Genomic DNA, 24849 nt, shown 5'->3' with positions numbered 1-24849 from the left:
CAGAGAATCAGCTCCATCTTTGGGGGGATTGGACGACACTCGTCAGTTATGTCAGTGTGACTGACCCCCGATGAAACTGGACTCCAAGGCTGGGGCCACGATGGCCAGGAGGAGCCGGGTGGAGGGAGGGAGGAGCCGGGTGGTGGAGGGGGGTGGGGAGCTCCCAGCCGGTCCCAGACCACCCCGCTGGCTGGCGCATCTCTCCCTGCGCTGACTTCCATCTGGATCCATCTGCTCATGAACCGTGACGACAGCAGCTCCACTCACTTCCACGTGTCCTTCCGGGGAATCAGGGAGCCTGAGGTGCTGATGTTGGGATGCTAAACTTGGCAACAGGCCTCCCATCCGCGGCCTCTGAGTGTCAGGCTGCCCTCGGGGTCCAGGAGGCCTGTTTTCTCCTCTGCCCGTCCTGCGAGTGACCCCGCCTGCCCTGGGGCTGGGTTTGGCTCAGTTTGCCCTCCACAGCAGGCTCTTTACTCCAGCCTTTTTGAAGCTCACAGAGAAACAACTGTGGAAGAAGCAACCTCTAGGTTTCCTAGCAGAAGCGTTTGCTATGGAATCATCTGGACTCTGACCCAGAGAGAGAAAGCTTTAAGACAGTCCGCTCAACAGCAGCACTTCCTGTGGACACGACCTGCTGTGCGCTCACCTGGGCTAAGTCCTGAGGAGCCTGCCTTCAGTGCAGTCTGAACACCCTCTAAGCAGACGTGGGGTGAACGTGTCCCCTGGGGCTATTTCCCCTGCTTGGCCAGAGCGGAAGCTTCAGCTCCCAGCCCTACCCGCGTGGGCCCTGGGGCTGCAGGAGGCAGTGGCCAGTGCCGTTAAATTTGCAGGGAATTTGAGAGATTTCTAGCAAGCGCACTCGGAGAGGGCCGTGAAGACTCTATTAGGGCCCCCACCCGAGAGAGTGCAGCCTTAGGCCAACTTCTCCACGTTACCGTTGGTGCCGGGGCCGCCCCTCTCTTCCTGCCCCAGCACATATTCTGACTGTGTGTGTGCTACCAGTGTGAGCACATCGGGGTGTGTGTGTGTGTGGGGTGGGGGGTGCGGGCACGGGAAGGCCCCGTCTGAGGACAGCTGCTCCAGCAGCTGCACCAGCGCCGAAGGGCCGTCACACCGGGTGCCCTCCTCGGTGGAGCGGCCGCCACCAGACACGCAGGGGCGTCCCCAAGGTCGTCACTGAGCCCCAGCTCCAGGAGCGACTTCGGCACCTTTGTCATTGGTGGTGGGTGGCGGGGTGGGGTGGGGAGGAGTCACAGGGACCGCTTGACAGACAAGGAAACCGAGGGGCCTGGGTCACAGCCCACCCACTGGGAGGCCCGAGGAGGGTGAGCTTGTCGCCACGACTCCAGGGAGCGGCTGATCCTGGGCCGCTTTTCCGTAACCGCCCCGGTGAGGACAGGGAGCCCCCGGGGAAGATGAGGGTGGATCAGCTAGGACCCCAACTCCTCCTCAGCCATCCTCCTCTGCTCTCAAGACTTTAACGTCCCTTTGAGAACCATTTTAAACATCACGGTTAGGGCTCAAATAATCCATTTCTACAAACTGCGTTTGGATTCACATTTGCCTACTCGCAAAACGAGGGCGGTCATTAAAAAGTCATCTCTACTTTTTTCCATTAGAGAAGCGAAAAAAAAAAAAAAAAAAAAAGAGCTTACGGAAGGCTCGGGGAAGACCGGGCTGTGGTGGACGGCAGAGTGGCCGCCCAACCCGTGTTGAGCGAGGGCCTTCCAGCCGGTGTCCCCGGTGGGGCTGCCCGCCCCTCGCCGTTACAGTGACCGCCACCAGCTTGCCCAACACCATGGCTGAATTTAGCGTCATGATGAGCAGTAAAATTCACAGGTTCTTTATTTAGTCCATATAATACACCATTTTTAAGAGTTTTTCTTCTTTTAAAATTAGATAAAAGAGCATATTAAATGGCAAGTGTATGAAGTTTCTCTTCATAAACAAGGTCAAAACGAAAAGTTCTGAATTACAAAATGTTAAAAAATATGTAGGTACTTAACATTTCACTAAAGCATAAAGTTACAGATATTCTCTAAAGAAAAATAATTGTGCCACTTACCTATTTTTGCTGTTTCTATGAACTTTTTTTTTTTTAATTCTGTACATAGGACATTTTGTACAAAATATGAAGTCTACATTTTTACTACTCATGACCATAAAACAAAGATACAACGTATGTACAATATTAAAAGGAAGCCACACTAAAGCCGCACTAAAAAGACACTCGGAATCGTGACATGTCTGATGCACAGATACCTTTTGGAAAGAGTGAAGATTCGAAACGCAGAACTTTATGAAGAAAAACAGTCACCAGTTTATTTTCAATGCCGTACTTTTGAAATCAGTTTGGTACAGAATGAACAGTGTATCTATGTAATAATATGTAAGCTGAACACTTAGCACAGGGAATCTGAGTTCTAACTAGGAAAACTTTAAGAGGCCAAAATATTAAATAATACTCTCGTCAAAGAAAATCAGTTTCTCTCAAAACCTTTTTTTTTTTTCTTCCCTTTTTGGTGAATGTTTGTCTTCAATAAAGAGCAGAAGGAAAACCTAGGACAAAAAGATGTTCTTAAATGCTGAGCTTTCCACGTCACCCAAACACCGAGGTTTTGCTCTTTCCCTCGGGCAAGAGGAGAGGCTTCCCAGAGACCTCTCGGGGACACTCCGAGAACATCCTCCGTCAGCTAAAGACGGAAGTTCAAACAATGGTTTATCGAGATACGCAAGACACTGCTTTTATACAGTGCAAAGCACCCTTTTTCCCTCAAAAGGAGAAGGCATCTGAACTTTTTTTTTAATGGTAAATTTCATAATGGCAAAGTGGAGGGATACTTGTCAAGTTTCTCAGGAAGGTTTCTCCTCCCGCTTTCGGCTGGGGCGGCCTTCCAATCGACTACCTGCTCTGAAGACAAGGGGTCCGCTCCCTCCAAGTGACAGGACCCAGGGAGATACACGCTGTCGGGTGGGGGGTTAACTGAGACCCACGGGCAGGAGGCTCCGAGCTGCACAGGGAACAACGTCTGCTCCGCTCCTCACAGGGTCTGAATGGGTCCCCCCAAGACCCTGAGTGAGAGACATCCTGACGGAAGCCTTTGAAGCATCAAGACATTTAACATCAAGTTATAGCATCTTACGCCAGAGACACAGGAAACTAGAATCACTGGTTGAGGGCGGCGGTGTGCATCTCAAATAGCTTTCGAGCAGGATAAGTCAGTCAAAATACTGGCCACCAAGGAGAGACGTAAAGAACAGAGCCTTAAGTTTAAAGATTAAGTTTAAAGATTTTTCTCCTCGTGCCGTCCCATTGAAAACAGAGAGCTTAATACATGCAAGGAAGTCTGAAATATTTAGCAGCATTGAAGACCAGTGAAGACTCAGACGCTGGATTTTCCTTATGAGGCATCGACTAAGGTGTCCTCTTTGCAGCGGAGACTCCTCGGTGGCCATCGCTGCTGCCGCTGCCGCCTCTGTGAAGCCCTGGGGACTGCACCGTGGGGAGCGGGAGGGGAGGGGGGCACTTTCCCACGGCACTGATTCTGTGACTTCTGCCCAAAGGCCGCTGAGGCCTGTCTCGGGCTGAGAGCTGGCCTCACTCAAAATGATTCCCTTCTGACTTTCTACAAAAAGTGGAATTCTCAGAGAATTTATCAATTAAAGAGCCTCATTCAAGGGTAACAACGTGTTAAGTACAGAAAAATCATTCTTCAAAGTAAGACATTGAACGCACCACTTTAAAGTTCCAATTCCAGGCAAGAGAAAGCTTTTTTTTTTTTTTTAAACAAATTTCTCCTATGAGCTCACTCCCGGGACCCTGGTGCTGGACCCCAGACCTGGAAATATGGCTTTAGTGACACGCAGCAGCAGCAGGACGCGGTGCGCACGGCACTGGCTGGAGTAAAGTGATACTTCAGGAAGATACAGCGGGGAGAAGGGTCACGTCACTTTCCCAGCGAGCTGTGTTAAGATCGACAGCATAGAACCACCTCGGTGGGATTAAAAACAAAAACAGCCCGAAAAAAAAAAAAAAACCCAACCACCCAGAAAGAAACTGCTGGCGTAACAGTCTGAAGGGCTGTACAGTCTTAAAAAATATGTGATACTCTCTTATAGTGTTCCTTTGATTTGAAAACCATTGATATTCTCCTAAGACCCACCTAACGTAAATGATCGCAAATCCCATTAGGGGAGAACATGAAGGTGACGACTGGGGTGCTTCTCTTAGCTCTGATTTTGGGGAACCGTCTTATGTGGGGCCATGCAGGGACCCCGAATTGGGGGAGGGTGCACGCACAGCCCTGGGCGGTCACCATTGTTTGAACTCCTAGTCTCAGCTGAGGCGGAAGGACGCGATTGCCTACAGACGGGGTTGGAGGAAGCTTGGATTGAGTGTGACTGACTGGTATGGCACACGGAGCGTGTCTTCTCTATGGGCAGGCGCGGGGGCTAGCGCCCGTCCTGGGGCGCCGGCTCCTCGGCGCGGCTGTGGGCCTCCAGGGCGCTCTTGGCGTGCAGGTCCTGGGGAAGGTCGGACTTGCGGCGCACCAGGGGCCGCTCCTTCTTCGGGTCCTTCTGGGCCTGCAATGGAAACGCACGGCGTTGGCGACAGACCCGGCGACCTGGAGGTGTGCTCGCCCTGCTCTGAGCCGGCGCAGCCCACACTCCAGGGCCCCCCTGAGGACTCCGGACACCCAGAAAACGGGGTGGCCCTCACCCCCTCAGTGACCGAGGGGGACGCCTCGTCTATTAAGAGAGAACCGAGGGACAGTGTGCATGGTGTTGGCAGCGCGGTCTTCTAAAAGGTACAGTTTTGTCCAGGGTATTGGATACCTCTGTTTTGTAAATTCATCAGCTTTAGCACATCTCATAAATGGCAAAATCTTCCTAGGTCATAAAATGTCACCGAAACCATTTTACGGTTGTGTCCCTTACAGAGGCATTTCAGGAAGTCGAAATTTCCCTTGGAGGTAGATAAAAAGAAAGAATGAAAAGCACATTTAAACTGGACTCAAAGCCAGCAACAGGTCTAAAACTTCTATTAAATTTGAAAAAAGATACTTAAAATGAGAGGTAGTGAGTAGGTCATGTAAGAGAAAAAACCTTCTAGAACTTAGAAAGACTATACATTTAATCATCTACATAAAATTTCCTAACATTCAGGGTATGATGTAAGATTCCCCTCTCCATTCCATTTTCTTCCTAAACTTAGGACATTTTGGTCTTACTAAGGGAAAAAAAGAAGGAAAAAAATTAAATGAACCCCTGTTTGCATGGGAATTTATAGAGAATTTTGTCTGCAGAGAAAGGGTGGTCTGAAATATGGGGAGTTCATGAATAATAGTTAAATTATTCAGTTTTGAACTAGGGCCATTGCGTCAATACCAGTATGTCTGAAACAAAATAAGACGCCATCAAAGTCGCCTAAACACACCGTTATGTTCCAGGACGCAGCCAGTTTGTGAGGAACTTTGACAAGAACCACAACTTCCTTTCTGTTTAAGTGTCTCCAGCAAAGGGGAGGTAGTACTTAAATAGCAATACTATTTGTGGTGATGAGCAAACACCTGCCAGAAAACACTCGTACTAAGTCAATCACTTGATAGCGAATGGCACACATCTCTGACCACTCCCCAGAGTGGCCAGCTTGCCAGGACCGCTGGCATGATACGCAAAGTATACTTCTCTGTGCTTTAATATAAATATTCAGGGACTTGCAGAAACCATATATGAAAAGTGCAGTTTTGCAGAGCCGCTATTTCTCACGGTTCTTGGCAAGTTTACCTGTGAAGACCGTAATAATGTCAAGGTTTGGAAAGAGTTTTTTGTCATATCATTTTAGGACTGTTTCTAGAAATGTTATTTGGATATTAAGGTTCATTTATGGCAAAGGCAGGAATTCTGATTTTCTCTCCCGGAAACTGGTGTAAGATAGCTTCAGGGGCTGCCGATCAGGGTCACAGCCCTTGTAAAAGCGCTCTCATCGGTGAAGCCTAGTTTGCCTTCGACCCGGGAGAGACTCAGAGGGAAATTCTACCCTGAATTTTATGTCCATTCCATGTTGAGTTGTAAAACAAAGCAAAGCGAGGCAAAACAAAAGCCTTTCAGATACTTAAAATATTTAATAACTGCCGCCGACAGGCATTCCAAAGAGAAGAAACATTTTCATAGAAAAAGGCAGTAGTAAGAACCTGGGAGCTGGAAACCAACAAACGCAAATTGAGAAGGCAAACGTGACTGGGGAAGCTTCTGGAAGGAGAGAGAGAGAGAGAGAGAGAGAGAGAGAGAGAGAGAGAGAGAGAGAGAGGGACCTGCTGAGTCTTCCTGTGTAGCCATTTAAAACCAGGGTGTAAAGCAGAGAGCAGCTACACAAGCTACAAAGGTTAAAAAACAAACAAACAAAAAAATCAGAAACATGGGAGGCAGGAGAGAGATGCCATGCAGATGGTCACCCTGGACGAGTGGCCCTGGTGGAGGGGTGTGCGGGCGAGCATGCTGTTGATGGCGGGGCGGACGAGACAGAGGGGAGTGCTGCCCTGGACACCTCCCTGGAGACGTGAGCCGGGAAGATGCGGTCTCTGTCTGCAGCAGGACAGCGGCTCTGAAAGGAAAAGCAGCTCTGAAAGCGGCTATTCGGGAAGTGGGGGGCAACACTGGGGTGGGTGCACAGAAAGAGTGCGTGCTTCCACTACTTAATTCAGGACAGAACTCATCAGAGTCTCCTGAGGGACCAGATTCCTTTGTCTTCACCATCACAAGCTGGAATGACAGGGGAAAAAAAGGGAAAATACTTCATGTACACAGCATTGCCAGTTCTTTTCCTAAATATAAAAAAAAAAGCCTTATAAATACATTTCTATGTACTGGAGTAAGGAATACCTTCACTTCCCACCTTCCGTCTTTCTACACCTTCCTTAACTGCATGCTCGACACTGCTTTCCTCCCGACCGACTGTTAAAAATGAGAATTGCAAAACATTTTAAACGTCTCTGATAGATGAATGTCATTCACATGAACTTCACTGGTTCTTTTTGGAGGTTCTACATAGGGTTACACAATTTTCTCAGAAGAAATTCAAGCCACAGTTCTGACAGGCCAATACATAACTGAATTTCTCCCCAGAACCCCAACCCAGTACATTGCATGGCCACTGGGGTCTCCTCCGCTGGAGAAGATTCTCCTGCGTCCACCTCACGTCAGCTGTGAGCCCACGTTCAAATTACTTCGAAGAAATGTCGAGTTATTTTGGAAAAATAAACCTAGCTGAAAATAAACTAAAGGGGGCAGTGTCAATGTCCACATTACTAAATATAAAAACTGAAAAGCCTGGTTTTTAGCATAACCTCTTCAGTCAGTTTGGTCTCCAAATGAGGAATATAGATTTCCCCTGCATCTCAGCATCTTCTCTTTGCTTTAACGACAGTGTGTTTGAGGATTTCAGGACTATGGCTCCAAATACTTTCAAACTGACAAGAGCCTGTCATATCAAATATTATAGCTAAGAGACTGCACTATAAACTTCTTCATCTAGGTAGGTTGCTATTTGCGGGGGGTGGGGGAGTTCAACTGATCCACAGAAATCCATAATAAGTCTTGAAATTGGGTGGTGTTAGTCTTCCAAGTTTATTCAGAGTTATCTTAGCTATTCTAGGTCCTTTGCATTTCTGTATACGTTTTAGAATTAGCTGGTCAATGTCTTTAAAAAGAGAAGGGTGACTGTTGGGATTCTGACTGGGTTCTGTTAATTTGGGAGAGAACTGATACCTTAATAGCAGTCTTCCAACACAGGAACAAGATCCATAGACACTTAAAGGTAGCGTGAGGGGCGGGGAGGGGAGATTTTGTAGGAATGTCAATTACACAGAAAGCTCAGTCTTATAATCTAATTTCAAGAGTTTCATGAAAATAAACTGGCAAACCAAGAGCTCTCTGAGAGACGCCTTGTCTACACCCGGTGACTCAGGACTAAGGACTGGATGAGCAGAGAGGCTGCTTCTTTCTCCACCGTGGAGGGAGGGGAAGGAGACGTGCCCTCCACATGCCCTCCAGGGGCCGCTGGAAGATCAACCAGCTGGGAAGGAGCAGCCACCAAGGAAATACGAGAGCTGACTTTCAAAGGTAGTCTTTCTCAAGGCAAGAATGCTGTTTTTTCTAAATCCCCTACAGAGTCGGCCCTGAGTCAGAAATATACCCAAAGATCGACAATTATGTAATATGTTCATAATTGGGAGGAGTCTATCCTTTTCCTGGGTTTAATTATCACGTCAAATGACGTCCCCAAAAGAAAACCCCTCCAGCCCTAAAATATTTAATGTATCAGGACTGGCTTGTAAGCTGTCGTTTTCCCTTTCTGTGTTTTTGGGCCTGAGTGAGCCAAAGACTACGTGAAGCTAGACTGAAGACCACCCACGGGCAGGCTCGCTGCCAAGAGGGACCCTGACACGCACGTGCTCTGCCTGCCTGCTGTAATGATGCCAGCGCTCATGTTTCTAGCCTACCTGAGGCTGTAAAACTGAAACGGCAATCCAAGAAATGACTTCAAATTCCTTTCCAAGTTAAAAACAAAACAAAACAAGCCTTAGTAAGAAAATTAACACCCCCATAAGACTGAGAAAAAAGATAAAGGTTTTCATTGTTTTTCATTCAGGCTATTCATTGCTAAGAATATTGTGAGGAAAATGATGGAATCCAAACTGGATTAAGTAAAAAATGCATCACTGATGTTTTCCCACGGTAGTTTCAGTGTTTGCATCCACCTGCCTTTCCCTGAACCTGAGGTCAAGAGCTGGCTGGGCGGGAGGAGGCATGGGGGGTCCGGCAGCCCTGAGAAAAGGGGGTCTGGGCCCGTGCTGCCCCGTGGGAACACAGTGCCGGCCACACATACAATTCCAGACTGTCTAGCAGCCGCGCTGAAAAGGTGGGAAGCAACAAGTGAAAATTACTGGAGTAACATTTTTTATTTAACCCAGTATATCCAAAATATTATCATTTCAACACCTTGTCAGTAACAGAAAACTATGAATGAGAGCTTCCTAGGTTCTCTTCTGTACATTAAGCCTGGGAGTCCCCCGGGTGTGTTTTGGGATGCAGATGGCCAAAGCGGGCCGTGCAGTCTGGATGGTCCAGAGCGTGTGCCCGTGGTGATGTCTGATCCTGTCTGATCAGGCGGGGCACACAATTTACTTGAATGAAAAACAGAGTTAAAAAAAAAAAAAACCAACAACCCTGAGCTCAGGATGATCCTCTCCTCTTGAAACCATCTGCATTCAGAGTGCAGCTCAATTTTAGCCTCTCTAGCTTGTTTTTACATTTCAGGATTGTAGTGCTGGGAGTCTTTAGGAATTCTTATGCAGCTCAAAGGGGATTCACGTTCCAGAGTCAGAAAGGGCCATGTCCCCAGACTTGGGGAGCGCTTATCAGCTGCCTGGACTGAGAACGGGAGGCACCATCAGAGACACGGGGCAGGCAGCAGCTCCGCCTGCCACCCTCTGCAAAGCCTAAATCGCGTCTGCTCCCAATTTAGCGACAGGAGCCTTTCTCTGGACCCGTGGTGATCTGAATATGCATCTCTGCCAAGTGGAAACAAGACCACATGACTGTGGGTACTGCCTGAGGGGCCTGAGAGAGCCCTGGCGTGAGCAGGACCCTGCTGTTGACAGTAGGAGAGCTCTGCCCGGCGTCCTGGGGCCCCCGGGGGCTGGCAGGAACTCTGTGGAGAAGTTAAAGGGGCCGGCCCTGGGCCACAGCAGGAGCCAGAGGTGGGCAGAGGGCACACGGGGCAGACGTGACCGCACACCTTTCGAGTTCTTACTCTAGCTGTGAGCTGACTTGCAGGTAAGAGCTGGGATTATTACTCTTAAGAGTAAACGTAGAAAACACATTTCAGGCACGTATTAACCCTTAAAAACTGCTTCTACTAACTTGATCTAAGATGTACAGATGGGAGGTTTCCCGTAAGATGGCCAACTCGTGAGTTTCCACGTCAGCTTATATGGGAGGCGCTGCGCCCCACCACGTGGCTAAAATCGCACACACGTCTTATAAGCAAGTCTCTACGGGGCGCGGCCAGCTGAGCTCTGCGCGCTTTTACCTGGCGAGCCTCTTCGTTCACTGTCTTTCTCAGCATCTGCACATCTTCAAATAAAGGCCCATCTGTCTCCATTGCCACCGGGATGCTGATGGTGCTCGCTTGACTATACACTGCGTACTGCAATGCAAAGCGCGGAGTCACTCTCGGCCAGCGCTCAGGGGGGTGGCTCCAGGGCTCCTCCTCGAGATGCTGCCCGCCCCCGGGGCCCCTCCTGAAGGAAGCCTGTGTGCGGGACGAGCCAAGCCTGGCCTACACCTGCCCACCTGCAGGCGGGGACAGCAGAGCGGCCGCCTCACTTCCAGGCTCTCCCAGCCCTGGGCCGCAGGACACCCACCCTGGAGCCTTGGCCTCCTGATGTCCTGGGCCTGCTCGTGGGGACCGCTTCCCACAGAAGCCTTTGCCTCCAGCCCCCACCTCTGCCCACACCCTGCGGGCCTCACTGTGCCTTCCCCGCGTCCACGTCACCCTCACTCACGTCCCTGTTTGCTCCGTGCTCTCCAGACTCACCCCAACCCCAGCACGAATCACACCCGCCCTTTGATGCACAGCCTCTCTGTTCACCTCCCGGACGATGTTGTCTCGATCAGTCCCACAGCTCACACCTCACCCTGCCAACTGGGGCCGGCCCTGCAGGGGGCCTGATGTGCCCACAAGCCAGTGGGGTCCTGTCGGGGGACCCGGGGACGCCGCTCTCCCCAGGCTCCAGGCCAAGTCAGGCTCTGGTGTGAAGTGAGGTGAAGTGAAGTCCGCTCAGTCGTGTCCAACTCTTTGCGATCCCGTGGACTGCAGCCTACCAGGCTCCTCCGTCCATGAGATTCCCCAGGCAAGAACACTGGAGTGGGGTGCCATTTCCTTCTCCAGGGGAATCTTCCTGAACCAGGGATCGAACCTGGGTCTCCCACATTGCAGGCGGACGCTTTAACCTCTGAGCCACCAGGGAAGCTCTGGTGTGAGCAGGACGGTTTCTGACTTTGCTTCTGAGAGTGTGACTGGGCGGGGTGGGGGATGAGCTTGCTTCACAGGTGGCAGAGAGCCCTGACTGTCCTTAGCGCTCAGCGTCCACTCGTGTGTCTGTCGCGAGCTGGGTGCTACTCCAAGTACAAGCTATAATGTGAGTGCTAGAAGCCCCTGACTGAAGGACTGCTGCGGTCCTTACGCTAACCCACCGAGGCTCCGGGCCGGTGGGGGGGCGTTGGGGTCCCGAGATGCAGCTCCGCCCTCCCTGCCCTGCACCATGTCCCTCCGCCTGGGCTGGGGGCCTGGGCCCCCCGCCCATATGCCTCCCTCCCACCAGCCAAGCGCACCCGGGGGAACCGCTCAGCTCTCGGGGGGCCCTTCTCCTCCTGACCCCTCAGGCCTGGGCCTTGGCCCTCTGACGGGAAGCTGAGCACCAGGCTGTGGGTGAGCTTGTGGCCATGTGCTGACCACCGTCAGCCCTGAAACCGCCCCCTCCTGGGCCTGGGGCGCCGGCCAGCCCCGCTCCTCTCTCCTCCGCCACAGCGTGGACGACACAACTGTCCCTCCTCATGGCCCCCGAGGGTCTCGCAGACTCCTGCCTTCAGCCCCTCGCAGGAGCCACATCCTCGAGCCCGATTCTCCCACTGTGGCAGGTGCGCAGGCCCTTCAGCGCCCCCACCCGCCCTGGCCAGCAGCAGCGTCTCCACAGGTGCCCCAGAGCACCCCGATAGCTTTCTGAACACAGGTGAGCCGGGACGACGCCTGCACAAACCCACGGGTCCTGCTCCCTCTCCAGCTTCGGCCCTGACTCAGACCATGCCCAGCCCCTGCCCTGCGACGACACTCCATCCACGAGCAGCCTGGTCTCCCTAGAGGCCCCACTCTGTCCTGACCCCCGGCTGCTGCAGCACCCCCAGCTTAGCTGAGACGCGTTGGCTCCATCTGCAGGCAGCCCAGCGCTCTTGGAGGGCTAAGTCCTGGTGGCGTGGGGACACCCGGCTGTGGCCACCCTATCCCCAGCCTTCCTTTACGTGTCCCTCTCTAAAGGCAGGACCAGACTCTCGCCAGCATCACCCCCAGTGTTTGTATCATATGACAGTCTGGGTTCTCTCTGCTCCCACCTGGCTCCCCTCCTTGACACCCAGGCCCTGTCTCATTCTCATCTGTGTATCCTGGGACATGCAGTTGGCACCATCGGCTGAGAGAGGAGGGGGCCTGCTTGGCACAAGGAGCTGGGGGCCTCACGCAACTTGTCCCAGCAGGACTCGGGCTGGGCGAGGCAGATAGGGCAGTGCCCAGGAGGTGGTGCGTGGGGTTTGAACCAGTATTTCAGCTTTCGGCCATGCCAGGAGAAAATCAGTGTCCAGGCAGAACAACCGGTGAGTGGCTGTGCCAAGAGCAGCGGGGGTGGGGGGGTGGAGTGCAGGGGAGGGCGGGACTCTGAGCCCCTGGGGGGCTCGGGGCAAAGAGAAGTTCGAACAAGGATGCTAGGCGATGTCTGCAGGAAGTCGGTGTCACTAGCAGGCTGGGGTGGGGAGGGGGGTGGGCAGAGGAGTCTCACCAGGAATAAAAACCTTCCCCCACCCGCCAAGGCTGATGTTCTCAACAGGTGGGAGAGGGAACGCACATGCCCAGAGGCTTGTCTCCCACACGAGAGGCAGGCAGCCAGGCTCTGTGCCCCGGGCCTAATATGCATCGTCCTTTCGCTGCTAACAGACAGAACGCGGAGCCACAGCCGCGTCTGAAAATCAGAGGCGCACCTGGTCTGCATGTCACGAGATCCCCGCAGAAAGGAGATGAGCGTTAAACCGCTGTATGGCTTCTTTTGGTGGACTGGGAAAAACATATTCACGTTAGAAACCTTCCGTATTTCACGACTTTACTAAACTGAATCACGTCTGACTGTTAAAAGCACCCCAACGCAAGCTGCCACAACTGCTAAGGCAAACAACCCGAATCCTAAAGGACCACCACTTTCCGAATCCAGTGGCCTACATGGGGACCTGCGGTCACGTCTCAGGGCTGATGAGACCTGGCTTGGGCAAATCTAAGGCTCAGCACCAGGCAGACTGCTAGAGTCCCCCCTGCGAACAGAGGGAGGGCTGGGGGCCACCTTAAATGAGGAAGCTGGTGAACCACTTCTCAGACGGTAGGTTCGAGATGGCGCTTGAGGCTGCAACCACCCAGCTATCTACTTTCATTACAGAGATAGAAAGCAAACTGTATTACCCACAAAATTATTTACCATTTTTGGTTGTTATAAATGGCAAGCAGTGATTAGAATTTAGAAAAGATTTTCTCTCTCTCTCTCGAGAATGAACAGCGAGCACCAAGGCCCTGATTTCCAGCTCTGAGACACTAGCCCATGAAGTATTTTCCATTTCAGACAGTGAGCGGTGGACTGCAGCGTGCGGATGGGACGGGCTGGGGTGGAGGCAGAGGTGGTTCTCAGGCACAGATGAGGGACGGGGCGGTGCCCGGCCCAGGGCTCCACAGCACAAACAAGGCAGACCCCAGCAGAGGCCACCCCGTGGACACTGCTACTTGAGACGCCATGAGACAGAGCGGCCGAAGGAGGGAAAATGCGATGGATGAACATTCAGGAAAGGTTCAGAAACAGGGGAATGAGGATAACACATATATATACGTTAGTGGGATCTCCCATGGGGTTTATTCCTGTTTTCCAGGTAAAACAAATAAAATCAGACCCTCTGATTTGTACACATTTTCACGTGTTTTCCAAGGGTGTGTGTGATGGGGGCCCTGATGACCTTGACTGGGACCCCCCCCCACCCCGTCTGACCTCTGCATGGGAGCCATCAGAACAGAGCAAGGGAGCTGGGTGCCCCGTCAGGCCCAGGCCGTCCACCCACACGCCCCAGATGCAGGGCTTTAGGACAAACGTCAGCCATATTTTAACCTCATGTTCAGCATAGATTCTGTTCTTGAAAGTATACGCCCATAGCCACCCACCTCAGTAACGACCGCACTGTTTCACAGTAATCTTAAAACAGCACTTCTGCATAAGAGCGTGGCATATAGACAGGGAATAACAAATCAGCATGTTGTTACGAACGTGAAGGACATACTTTCAACTTTGAGTCACGTGTCACTTTTTATTCAACGCCACGGAGATTGAGAACCCACAGAACACCTGAGATCACGATGCCTCGTGCACACTTCTCACCAAAGGCAACAAGTAGGCTGCGTGTCATCTGGTTCACCTCACAGAACTTTTTAGGACTTTAGGGGGCAGCTGGAGCAGTTATCCTCAGAAAATAAGAATCTTTTCTTTTCTGGGGAGCTGACCACAGCCCTGAGAATTCTCAGGGGCGGCAGAGACTCATAGAAAGGCCCTTCAGGGACAGTCAGATGGACCCTCAGCGCCAGGAAGGATGCCTGCCGGGACCTGCTCCAATCCCCCAACCAGAGGACATGACCCCTGCGGCCCCAGCTCCGGCCCCCGACCCCGGCCGTCTGGGGGGGTGTCAGCTGGCTCACCTCTACAGGGGACACTGCTTCAGTGCCGGTGCCCCCAGAAGACACGCCCGCTGGGCCCAGCGGCCAGGGTGCGCCGGGGCGGGAGAAAAGGATTAGTTGCTAAGATGACAGAAGTCAGTCAACTGTTTTGAGAAAGGCTCAAGCCTGGAAGAAGCCTCATTTTAGGACACAGGTCGCTGACTTCACACTTCATCTATTTCAAATCCAGTTTTTATTTTTTTCCCCTGTAGAATTAATTTGATATTAAAAAGAAAGGAAAGGACTGTTTCAACTACAGCATCTATAACACTTGAGAGAGAAAAGCAAACTGCAATCTGGGCCCAGAACAGAGGCTGTATTCTGGCTTTCTTTTTACCACAGTATATTCGAAAGGTTTGCATCTTATTTAAAAATAATAATAATAATAATAATAATCAGTAAAAACGCCAATCCTGTGGTAAAAACTTGGTGGGGCAAAATAAGTACTTATACGAAGGTTGGAAAGCATTTTTATTGCGGACAGTTTCGTACACAGTGTTAGTGAAGTGGAGCTGTCTCCCCTCCCACGATGAAGCCACACTCCTCTCTCACAAAAATACTCAAGTCACACCCTAGACGTTTTCACGTCACTCTCTTTTTTAGTACCTGGGGGTTTGCTTTGGCTAGGTTTTCTATTTTAACCCACGCTTCTTCTCGTTCTTTCATTTTTAGCTTCTCTCTGAAAAATAGTAAAATGTCGTTGGCGTTAGAGAAACAAATCAAATTCACGAAAGTGTGGGGGGGGGGCATGGCCAGCAGCACGACACCTCATTTCCTCTTTGTCACTGTCTGGTCTTATTTCACGTATGTCACAGTGGTGACCACGAGGTACGCAATGGGGAAAAAAAAAACCAAAACTGGGCTTAGAGGAAAAAGAGCTAAAATTACAAACACACCAGAACTTTAACACGTCTAAGAATTTCGGCTCTTAGGGACGTCTGCACCAGCACCTCCTCGCCGCCTTCCTTCCCTGGCTTTGCTGCGTTGTCACAGGACGCTCACGGCTTCGATGAGACGTCTCTACACCCGTGAAGAGCGAGCCCGCACCCCAGCGTGGAGGAGCCAGGTGAGGACGTGCTTACAGAGGCCCAGCACGCAGGTCTGCACCCACGAGGCGCAGCACCTTCAGGAAATCACTCATCACGGGACCGACTCTTTAAATCTAGAAAACGTGCGGCCTGGTGGGTCAGGTCCCCTTTAGGGGTGCGATGTCCCATGGACAATGATGCACCATCAGACAAGCCCCAGGGGTCACGCACTTCAGCCCTGGACACTACGCCCGCCTGAGGCAGGGGGGCCAGGCAGCCTGCGGGGCGAGGACACCACGGCCAGCTCCCTGCGCCCTCCTGCTGCGGCTCCCTCTGTCGCCGCCTCTCACACACTCGTTCATGTTTTGCGCTCGTGCTCTTTCCGCACTGCCCAGAGCAGAAACTCCAGAAGGGCAAGGGCTGTGTTTGTTTTATTCACAGCAGGGCCTGGCATACAGGTAAACACACACTGAGGAAGGAACACGGCACTCTGTGATTCTGTTAACGGCTGGAGCAGGCTGCTACCAGCACAGCCCGGGGACGGAGTCACTGAGCGTGTCCCTGGACAGGGGTGGGCTCTGACGTCCTCACGGCACGAGAGCAGGGCCCTGGTTTCGTGAGGGGCTCAGGCCCCAGACTCTCGGGAGAATGCCTGAACTCATGGAGACCAACAAGTCAGAACAATAAAGCGATGCTGGGTGAGGTTCTGGCTCTTTTACACAGAACTTAGAGGATAGAATCTAAATTCCTGCCTGATGACCATGAAAAATTACTACACATTCCTGTTTTTAAGTGTCCCTGAGAAATGCAAAGGTTCTAAAAGTTAAATTCTTGATGATTACATGTACTTTTTGCAAAGATGACTGAACTGGTAGAATAAGGGAGAGAATAGCTAAGGTCGCTGTTTTTGCGGCAGGCAGGGGGTGGGGGTGCGGGCTGTGAGGCTTGCGGGATCTTACTTCCCCAACCAGGGATTGAACCCGGGCCCTCGGGAATGAAAGCGTTGAGTCCTAGCCACCAGGGAGGTGCCAGAGAAAAGCTAACTTAGAAAATACGTTTTCATCACAAAGATTTAATTTGCTTTCTAGTACAAAAGGGCAGATGTTGCTTTGAAGTGAAGAATAACTTTTTAGGACAAACCAATGGCAGAGGTTTATTCAGGATCAAGGGGAAAAAAAAATCCTTGAAAGAATAACTTTTGAAAAGAGCAACTTACTTCAGTTTCTCTGCCTTAAACTGCTGGGTGCAGTCATCAAACAGCTTTTGGTTCATCTCCATGAAGAGCTTCAATGCATTGTATATCAAGCCATGTATTGTCCTGTAACGAGAGCTTCGTGTTGAAACTCAGGATGCTTCATCTTTTTCATTTTTTTGGATCCATCCCCCTCCCCGCCCCCACCACACACTACTTCCTCTCCCAACCTGTCAGCATATTTCAATGGTCCCACAAGTCTCCTAAGCTTTAGAGTTAAAAGCCTGTGACTTTCTGACTCCTTGCTGGTTTTCTCAGAGGCAACCCTGCTTCACCACGCCTCTCATCTCAGTGCCTGGGCCTTCCAGCTCACTGACCTTGCTAGCGGCAGCCAAAAGCCGCATCATTACTTGGAAGTCAAATAAAAAACGCTGAACCTCGAACAGGTACAGTTAAGGCAAGCTTAATCACACAGAGAAGAATGGAAATGTTTTACTTCCTGTAGACGTCAGCTTCCTTTCAATCTTACTCACTGAGGACAAAAAACTAACGTTGACACTGCCAAAGCACAGCTTAGGAGAGTGTTAAATGAAACTGCTACCGATCAGCTTAATCCAGCTCAGCTCTCAGGCGCTGACACCCAGGAGAGGGAGGGCCCAGCTGTCCCCCTCCCAACAGGGCCCTGGGAGGACTCCGGTCTCACCTGTCATCAGCTGCAGCCACGTGAGGGACTCCCCCTGACCCCCGTGATTCGGGCAGAGGACTGCCCCTCAGAGCCTGGTCAACCCACAGCATTGGGAGCAACAAGCAAAAACTCGACACGCAAGTCTTAACTAGTATTTAATTCACTATAATAAAACCAGATCCTGTTTAGAAAACATCTAACAGGACGTGTCTGTCTTTGCAGGGGGCAGGGAACTAAGCCATCACAGCGCTCTGAACCACATGCAGGAGCTGGGGCTTAGCTCCAGGGCTTGGTTAGCACCTGCGGAGCTCAACAGAAGATGAACGTCACGCAGGAAAGGTTGCTGAAAGCGACACGTGAACACGGACCGCTAGGCCACTCTTTCCACTGCCACGGCTGCAGTCTCTCCTACTCTGGCTGTTGGCGCCGCTGCCAGACCTGAGGCTGAGGGGCTGCTGCAGAAGCGCATGAGTGCAGAGAAGCGCCAGGAGCTTTACACTGACGCACGCTCGCTCCGTCCTAACCAACCCCGTGGCAGGGTGGCGGGCGCCACAAGGCAACGCACTGCATGTGGCCTGACAATATCTTGATCGATCGGTCACCACTCAACAGTGGGTGCCAACATTTCCTCCTTTTTTTGGCTGAGCCAAGTGGCTTGTGGGGCTTTAGTTCCTGGACTTGGGGGACCCTTGGCGTGACAGTGAGGAGTCCTAACCACTGGGCCGCCAGGCAAGTCCTAGGGCCAGCATCTTCTCTGCTTTTCAGGTGAGGAGGCTGTGGCTGAGACAGACCCAGTGGGCAGCAGAGCAAGTCTGTGAGCCAGAACAGCAGCAGGGGTGAGGGCAGACCCCGCGGACACAGCGGCCCACCAGCTCCCAGGGGCACGCCGGGCCGCGTCCCACCCTGCCATCCCCCCACAAACAAGAGGGCGGGACTGGATATCAGAGCTCTGTCCCTTCTGCTTTAAACTCGGATTCACTGATTATAACACAGAAAGGGCAGACGATGGACGAAGCGGAAGCCTGACTCCTTATTTATGAGCACAACGAGGCCACCAGGGCAGCCCAGAGGGTGGTGTGGTTTGCGGTCGTAGCAGACGACCGCTGCGACTGTCAGCCTGCTCACCTGTGCCAAGTGAGAGGACGGGGCAGAGCAGCAGGGCACCGGGCGCCAGAGACTCCGAGGTGGCGTTTGCGTCACTCGCCCCTTCTCTCTGGCTGCTTGGGCAGCGGGCACAGAGGGGCTCACTAGGGCGAGGGTCAGCAGGGCTCCAGAGGGCCCCACGGGAGGGGTGGCCTCTGTTCCAGCGGGGAATGAGCCCCGAGGCTGTGATAACCTTTAACTCCTCTGGAGGGAGCTTCAGAGGAGGCCTGGAAGATGCACCTCCTGACACCGCCTGGGGACAAGGTGGGGCTGGGCAGGGAGGCACTGTGTCCTCCTACGTGGGCCCAACTCGGGCACAGGATGTCAACGAAAGGGCGAGATACAGCCCACGCTTCCGCTTGGTCACAGCCCACAGAGAAATCGGCATCTAATTTTTTTAACTGATACTGAGACTTGGATTCAATAGTAACTGGTTTCAAGTATCATCAAAATACTGTACACAAAATTTAAAAATGGCCAGCACAGGACTTGCTTGGTGGTCCTGTGGTTAAGAATCCGCCGGCCGATGCAAGGCACGTGAGGCACGTGCGCTCCCTGGTCTGGGAAGACCCTACATGCGGTGGAGCCACCAAGCCCGTGCATCACGACTCCTGAGCCTGCGCATCTAGAACCCGTGCTCGGCAACAAGAGAAGATGCTGCGGCGAGAAGCCCGCGCACCCCACCTAGGGAGGAGCCCCCGTTCGCCCCAACTAGAGAAAAGCCTGCATGCAGCAACAAAGATCCAGTGTGGTCAAATAAATAAAGGCTACTTGAATTAAAAAAAAAAACCCCAAACCAGGTTAATTAGAAAGGGGTGAAAGAAGGGCGGGCAGCGGGCGCTCACTTGTTCCAGTGGGTCTTGGAGTTGCGGTACAGGGACGGGAACATGATGGGCAGGATCTTGGCCGCGTTGTCGCTGATCAGGCTCATGATGTACTCGTTGTTCCAGTAGTACAGCGCCCGCTCGGCCACCTGCAGGCAGAAGGGCGCAGCACTCAGCGGCGGCACGCACACAGGGGGGGGAACGCACGCCACTGGCCAGGAAGGGCAGGATCGCTTCTGCAAGCGAGAGGGCTCTCGACTGTAACCCTGAGGTGCCTTCAGCAAAGAGGCGGATGACTCCCTGTGCCTCAGATCAGTCACTCAGTCTTGCATGGGTTGGATCAGCGCTTCTGCTGGATACCGGCCGGGTGCTCAGGCCACAACTCGCGTGAGCTCGCCCTCAACCATCAGCTGCCTGGCACCCTCTCTGGGCGTCTCCCCCTGGGGAGGGCGTCTGCCCCCGGGGAGGGCGTCTGCCCCTGCAGAGGGCGTCTCCCCCCGGGAGGGCGTCTGCCCCCGGGGAGGGCGTCTGCCCCTGCAGAGGGCGTCTCCCCCCGGGAGGGCGTCTGCCCCTGCGGAGGGCGTCTGCCCCCGGGGAGGGCGTCTGCCCCCGGGGAGGGCGTCTCCCCCTGCGGAGGGCGTCTCCCCCTGCGGAGGGCGTCTGCCCCTGCGGAGGGCGTCTGCCCCGGGGAGGGTGTCTGCCCCGGGGAGGGCGTCTGCCCTGGGGAGGCACCGTCCGGCCCTGAAGATCCCACGGGGAGGCCTGCAGGCAGAAGCCGTCGCCGTCGGGGAGCTTGCACTCTGGGGTGAGCCCATGACGCCGAGTGGTCTGACGTGTCAGGGCTACATCGCGTGGTAAACGGCAGCAGCGGAGGCAGGGGGAGCCGGTGTGCACGCGGAAATGTGGCTTCTGCTCAAAACCGGTGGTGGCGGGGCCTATCCCTGCCGAGGGCTGGCGGGAGGGGGCGTGAGACGGCCGCGGGGGTGCCGGCTGGGGACAGCGGGGTGGGGGACGCCAGCTCTGAGCCCACCGGCAGGGCCGAGCGGCCACGCGCCCTCTCCGGCCGGACCGTGATGCCCTGGAGACCGTGAGGTTCTGCTCCTTCGGTGCCTACGTTTCTACCTTGTTCACGAAGACTCCACCATAAATACCATCTCGATACAAAACGATGGTGCCCAGTGTGTTAAAAGGAGGCGGACAGGCTGGAAGAGCCACCGGGAAGACCTCTGACGGGGGCTGGGAGGGCATGAGGGCGAATCGGGAAGGGCGTGGCGTGGCTGCGGCCCCCACGCAGGGACGTGGAAGGGACGGAAATGAGAACCACGACTGTTTCCTAAAACTCAAGTGTCAGAGGCGGATCGCTTATGGAGGGAGGGAGTGGACGCCAAACAGCTGCACATTCTCCGTAAATACCGAGCACTCAGCTGTGGATGGTAGGGCTGTGTGTGTCTGGCAGCTCAGGGAACACAGAGACGGAGGCGGCTTACAGAGAAGCTGCCCTTAATCACTCTTACTGAGAAGCGTGTCTTCAGTGGCAGGGTGGGGACAAGGCACTGGATAGACCCGAAGCCTCAATGTGTTACAGCTGAGGCCAAAGCCCGACTGTCACCTTCAGATTACCCGAAGGGCAAGAACACGACCAGCGATGCCCCGCGACCCACCGGCTCCTGAGGGGACGACTCGAGGCCGCTCTCTGCGGCGCCCTACCTGGAAGTGGGGGCTGGAGACGCACTTGGCCAGCTGCCGGAAAAGAGGCTCCATGATCTTCACGAACTCTGACGGCTCAATGACGTCCAGAATCTCTTCCAATTCGTTCAGGAACATGACTTCTTTCGGACTGTGGGTCTTTGGCCAGTACTTGAGAAGTGCCATTACCACCTACAGAAGAGACAACACACAGGGGTCACAGCCTGCTTCCCTGTTCAGGGGTCCCCTCTGAGAAGCCACAGATGAGGTGGTGCTTTCTCCCCTGTAAGAAGGAACAGTGATTCAGTGGTTGAGAATTTGGCTTTTATAATTAGTGTTGAAAGTGTTAGTTGATCAGCGGTATCTGACTCTTTGCAACCCTATGGCCTGGTGCCCGCCAGGCTCCTCTGTCCTTGGGATTCTCCAGGCAAGAATACTGGAGTGGGGGGTTGCCATGCCCTCCTCCAGGGGATCTTCCCGACCCAGGGATTGAACCCGGGTCTCCTGCATGGCAGGCAGATTCTTTACAATCTGAGCCATGAGCTAGACCTAATCTTATATACTTCAGAATCACAGTTTTAATTTATGTGACCCACTCTGTTTAACCACCATATCAGTAAGAGTCAGATCTTTAAATAAATAAACAAAAAAAGACAAAAAGATAGGCAGTTAGGTGAGCTTAGAGAAAATAAGACCACTGGAGGATTGTAGAGCATATGAATCTGTCTACATGTCTTGGGGTGGAGACACACACACATAGGCACACTCCATTTCTCTCTCAAATTGACTGCTCATATATATTTACACACATACATACACAGGGGCTTCCCAGGTGGCTTAGGTGGTAAAGAACCCACCTGCAACACAGGAGATGTGGATCTGAACCCTGGGTCGAGAACATCTGTTGAAGGAGGAAATGGCAACCTACTCCAGTATTCTTGCCTGAAAAATCCCATGGACAGAGGAGCTTGGCGGGCTCCATGGGGTTGCAAAATCAGACACGACTCAGCGACTGAACACACATATACGTACATAGCTGTGCACACAGTGTTTTCAATTGTGTTAAAACACATCAGAAAGAGAGACACGAAGTGCTGTGAAGTACTGATGCTGCTGGCGAGCCCTCTGCGTGGCCACGCGCTGGTGCCAGCCCTCGGTGCCCTGGAGCCCTCCTTTAATACCAGGGGGAACAACAATCCTCACCTTGGGGCTGCTGAGAGGACTTTATCACTAAATCCTCACTAGCGCCTGTGGAGCGCTGGCTGCAGCGAGGGGGTGAGCCTGGCCCAGGCCAGGGCCCCAGTGCAGGTCTGTGCAGCCGTTCCCTGTGAGGCACGCCCAGTGGGGTGGCAGCAGCCTGGCTGGTGAGCGTTGGCCACTGGGTTCCTTGCCCATGACACAGACAAAGTCCCTGCCAGGCAGCCTTTCTCTATTGTGTTCCTGCATTTCCCAAACTTCCTACCAGTAGAGGCTGTTCACCCAAAATATCTGATCGGCAATGTAGACTAGTTGTATCCCTCAGAGTTTAGCTACCTTAAGCCTAAAACAGTACAATGATGCAAAACTTGCACGTGTCTGCAAAGCGCAGATACCTACTTGCCCACGTAACTGAACGACTGCGACCTGTCGCCTAATGCAGCCATCTGCCCTCGTCACGGCCGTTTCTGGCCACCAGAGCCAGGACCGTGGTGAGCATCGCCGCTCGCAGCCGAGCTCCCATTCACTGCTCATCCCCGGCTCCGCAGACCACGCCAGCTCTGCTGCCGGCCTGGGCGCCGGCACCACAGGCAAAGCGAGCAGGTTCAGAACAAGGGCAACTCTGCCTTGATGCTTCTGACCTTCAGGCTCCTGGATAACCTTCTCTGTCCTTTCACTTTATAAAACTCCAGATTTACTCAAGCACCAGTTTCGAAGTCTGTCATAAGAAGTTAGGACACGACTGTCTTTAAGAGGGATCATTTTAAAAAAATGCATCATTTGATGATTTTCCTACTTTTTTGCTCAAAATCATGTTAGTAGACATTTGAGCCCCGCACTCCACTCTGTGTATTGGAACCACTTTTAAGGTTCAGCAGGTGCCAATCACTTCACAAACCCACCATTCCTCGTCATTTGACAAAATGGAGTTTTTCTAGGAGAAATATGCTGATCTGTGAACTACAGAACACAGCTGATCTATCTGGCTAATGTCTCTGGAAAAGGTCTTATTTCTGAAATCAGAGTTGTACACTGGGCTTACTTTCCACGCTGTTTGGAATGACTTCTGACCAATACCCAACCAGTTCCGCTCCTTCCGAGGGGGAGGGCGTTCTGCAGGAGCGGGAGTCTGCTAGGGGAATGCTAATCTGAGCCAGGAATGGCTCTCACTGTCGGGCGCACTTCAAGACTGAGTTCTGGGGGAGCCAATAGGCGGCCTGCTCCTGGGAGGAGGCTGGTGGGGCGCTGGTGGTGGCTGGAGAGCCCGGCATCCTGGGAGCCCCTCCAGGTGGTCCTGGAACACCAGGGGGAAAGGCCACGGGGCAAAAATCGGTCAGCCTCAAGGGACAGGCGGGCGGAAAAGGAACGTGATTTTACTTCTACCCACTATCGAATAAGAATAAGCCTCTAACTCTTATAATGACAGTGCATGTGTTCAACATGCCCAGAAAGCTTTTGGGCACTCTACACAGTTTACAAACAACAACAACAAAATAGCTACAGATCATCAGTGGGCACATCGTGGGTGCAGGACCGTGAGACGCAGGTCGAGTGCCCATCCCAGCACCTTCGCAAGGGTTTACACCTTCATCAAACTGTCTACATGCCTTTGATGTTGAAGTCAGACAAAATGGGCTTCAGATTTTCATAACACATGAATTCCAAAGGAAGGAAATTACTGAGGCGAGGGTCTGAATGTGAACTTTTTTTTTTACATTAACATCTTTAATAGCACTCTGTAATCAAGGGTGCTATTATATTACCTGTGCTATAGAAAATCAAGAAATGAAGTGGTTCTGGGTGGAAATATTGGGGACTGGATGTAGGGGGATCTGAAGTAGCTTTGGGCTTGTGCTGAGTCAGAGTATTCTATCTACTATCTAAGACAGAAGGACCCTACTGAAGCCAGGAAGGACACTGTTTGTCTCCTGCCTTCTTTCGGACAACTACAGTTAAAAGCTCTCACTGCTGCAAAGTTGTATTAGCTTTATTAGTGGGAATTTATATGGCAGTTCAGCTGTTAAAGAATCCTCCTGCAATGCATGAAACCCTGGTTTGATTTCCTGACTCAGGAAGATCCTCTGGAAAAGGGACAGGCTAACCACTCCAGTATTCTTGGGCTTTCCTGGTGGCTTAGACGGTAAATGATCTGCCCACAATGTAGGAGACGAGACCTGGGTTCGACCCCTGGGTCAGGAAGATACCCTGAAGGAGGGCGTGGCGACCCACTCCGGTATTCTTGCCTGGAGAATCCCCATGGACAGAGCAGCCTGGGGGGCTGCAGTCCGTGGGGTTGCAAAGAGTTGGACATGACTAAGCAACTAGGCACACACGAATAAGCTTTATCAGCATCCATGTTACTTCCAGGTGAGAGAGAGAGGGAGGTGGGGGTGTTCACTGAATCTAGCTGGAGCAGGATTAGGACCAGGTTCTGACAGATGGTGGTGGTGGGGGGCAGGGTGGGGGGTGTGCAGGTGGACGGAACCTGCAGGCGGTGGCTTGGTGAGAAAACCTTATTCCAT

The 24849-nt window shown here is 52.7% G+C and overlaps 1 protein-coding gene across 9 annotated transcripts in view; it reads right to left on the bottom strand.

Moving 5' to 3' along the window:
- PPP2R5C (protein phosphatase 2 regulatory subunit B'gamma) overlaps positions 1831-24849 on the bottom strand; it is a 139694-nt gene continuing 116675 nt past the window's right edge. For 2 of the 9 annotated variants that reach the window (XM_018066062.1, XM_018066067.1), the window contains 6 exons: positions 21152-21322; positions 19466-19593; positions 16817-16918; positions 15179-15251; positions 10097-10213; positions 1831-4587 (listed from right to left, as the gene is read on the bottom strand). In XM_018066062.1, the coding sequence (XP_017921551.1) occupies positions 4456-4587; positions 10097-10213; positions 15179-15251; positions 16817-16918; positions 19466-19593; positions 21152-21322 (723 nt within the window). In that variant the 3' untranslated portion in view covers positions 1831-4455. The other 7 variants (XM_018066070.1, XM_018066066.1, XM_018066065.1 and 4 more) reach the window with 5 other exon arrangements.

This window comes from Capra hircus, chromosome 21 (assembly GCF_001704415.2).
Source record: "Capra hircus breed San Clemente chromosome 21, ASM170441v1, whole genome shotgun sequence".
Taxonomy (NCBI): Eukaryota; Metazoa; Chordata; class Mammalia; order Artiodactyla; family Bovidae; genus Capra; species Capra hircus.
This window is presented reverse-complemented; position numbering and strand designations above follow the sequence as displayed.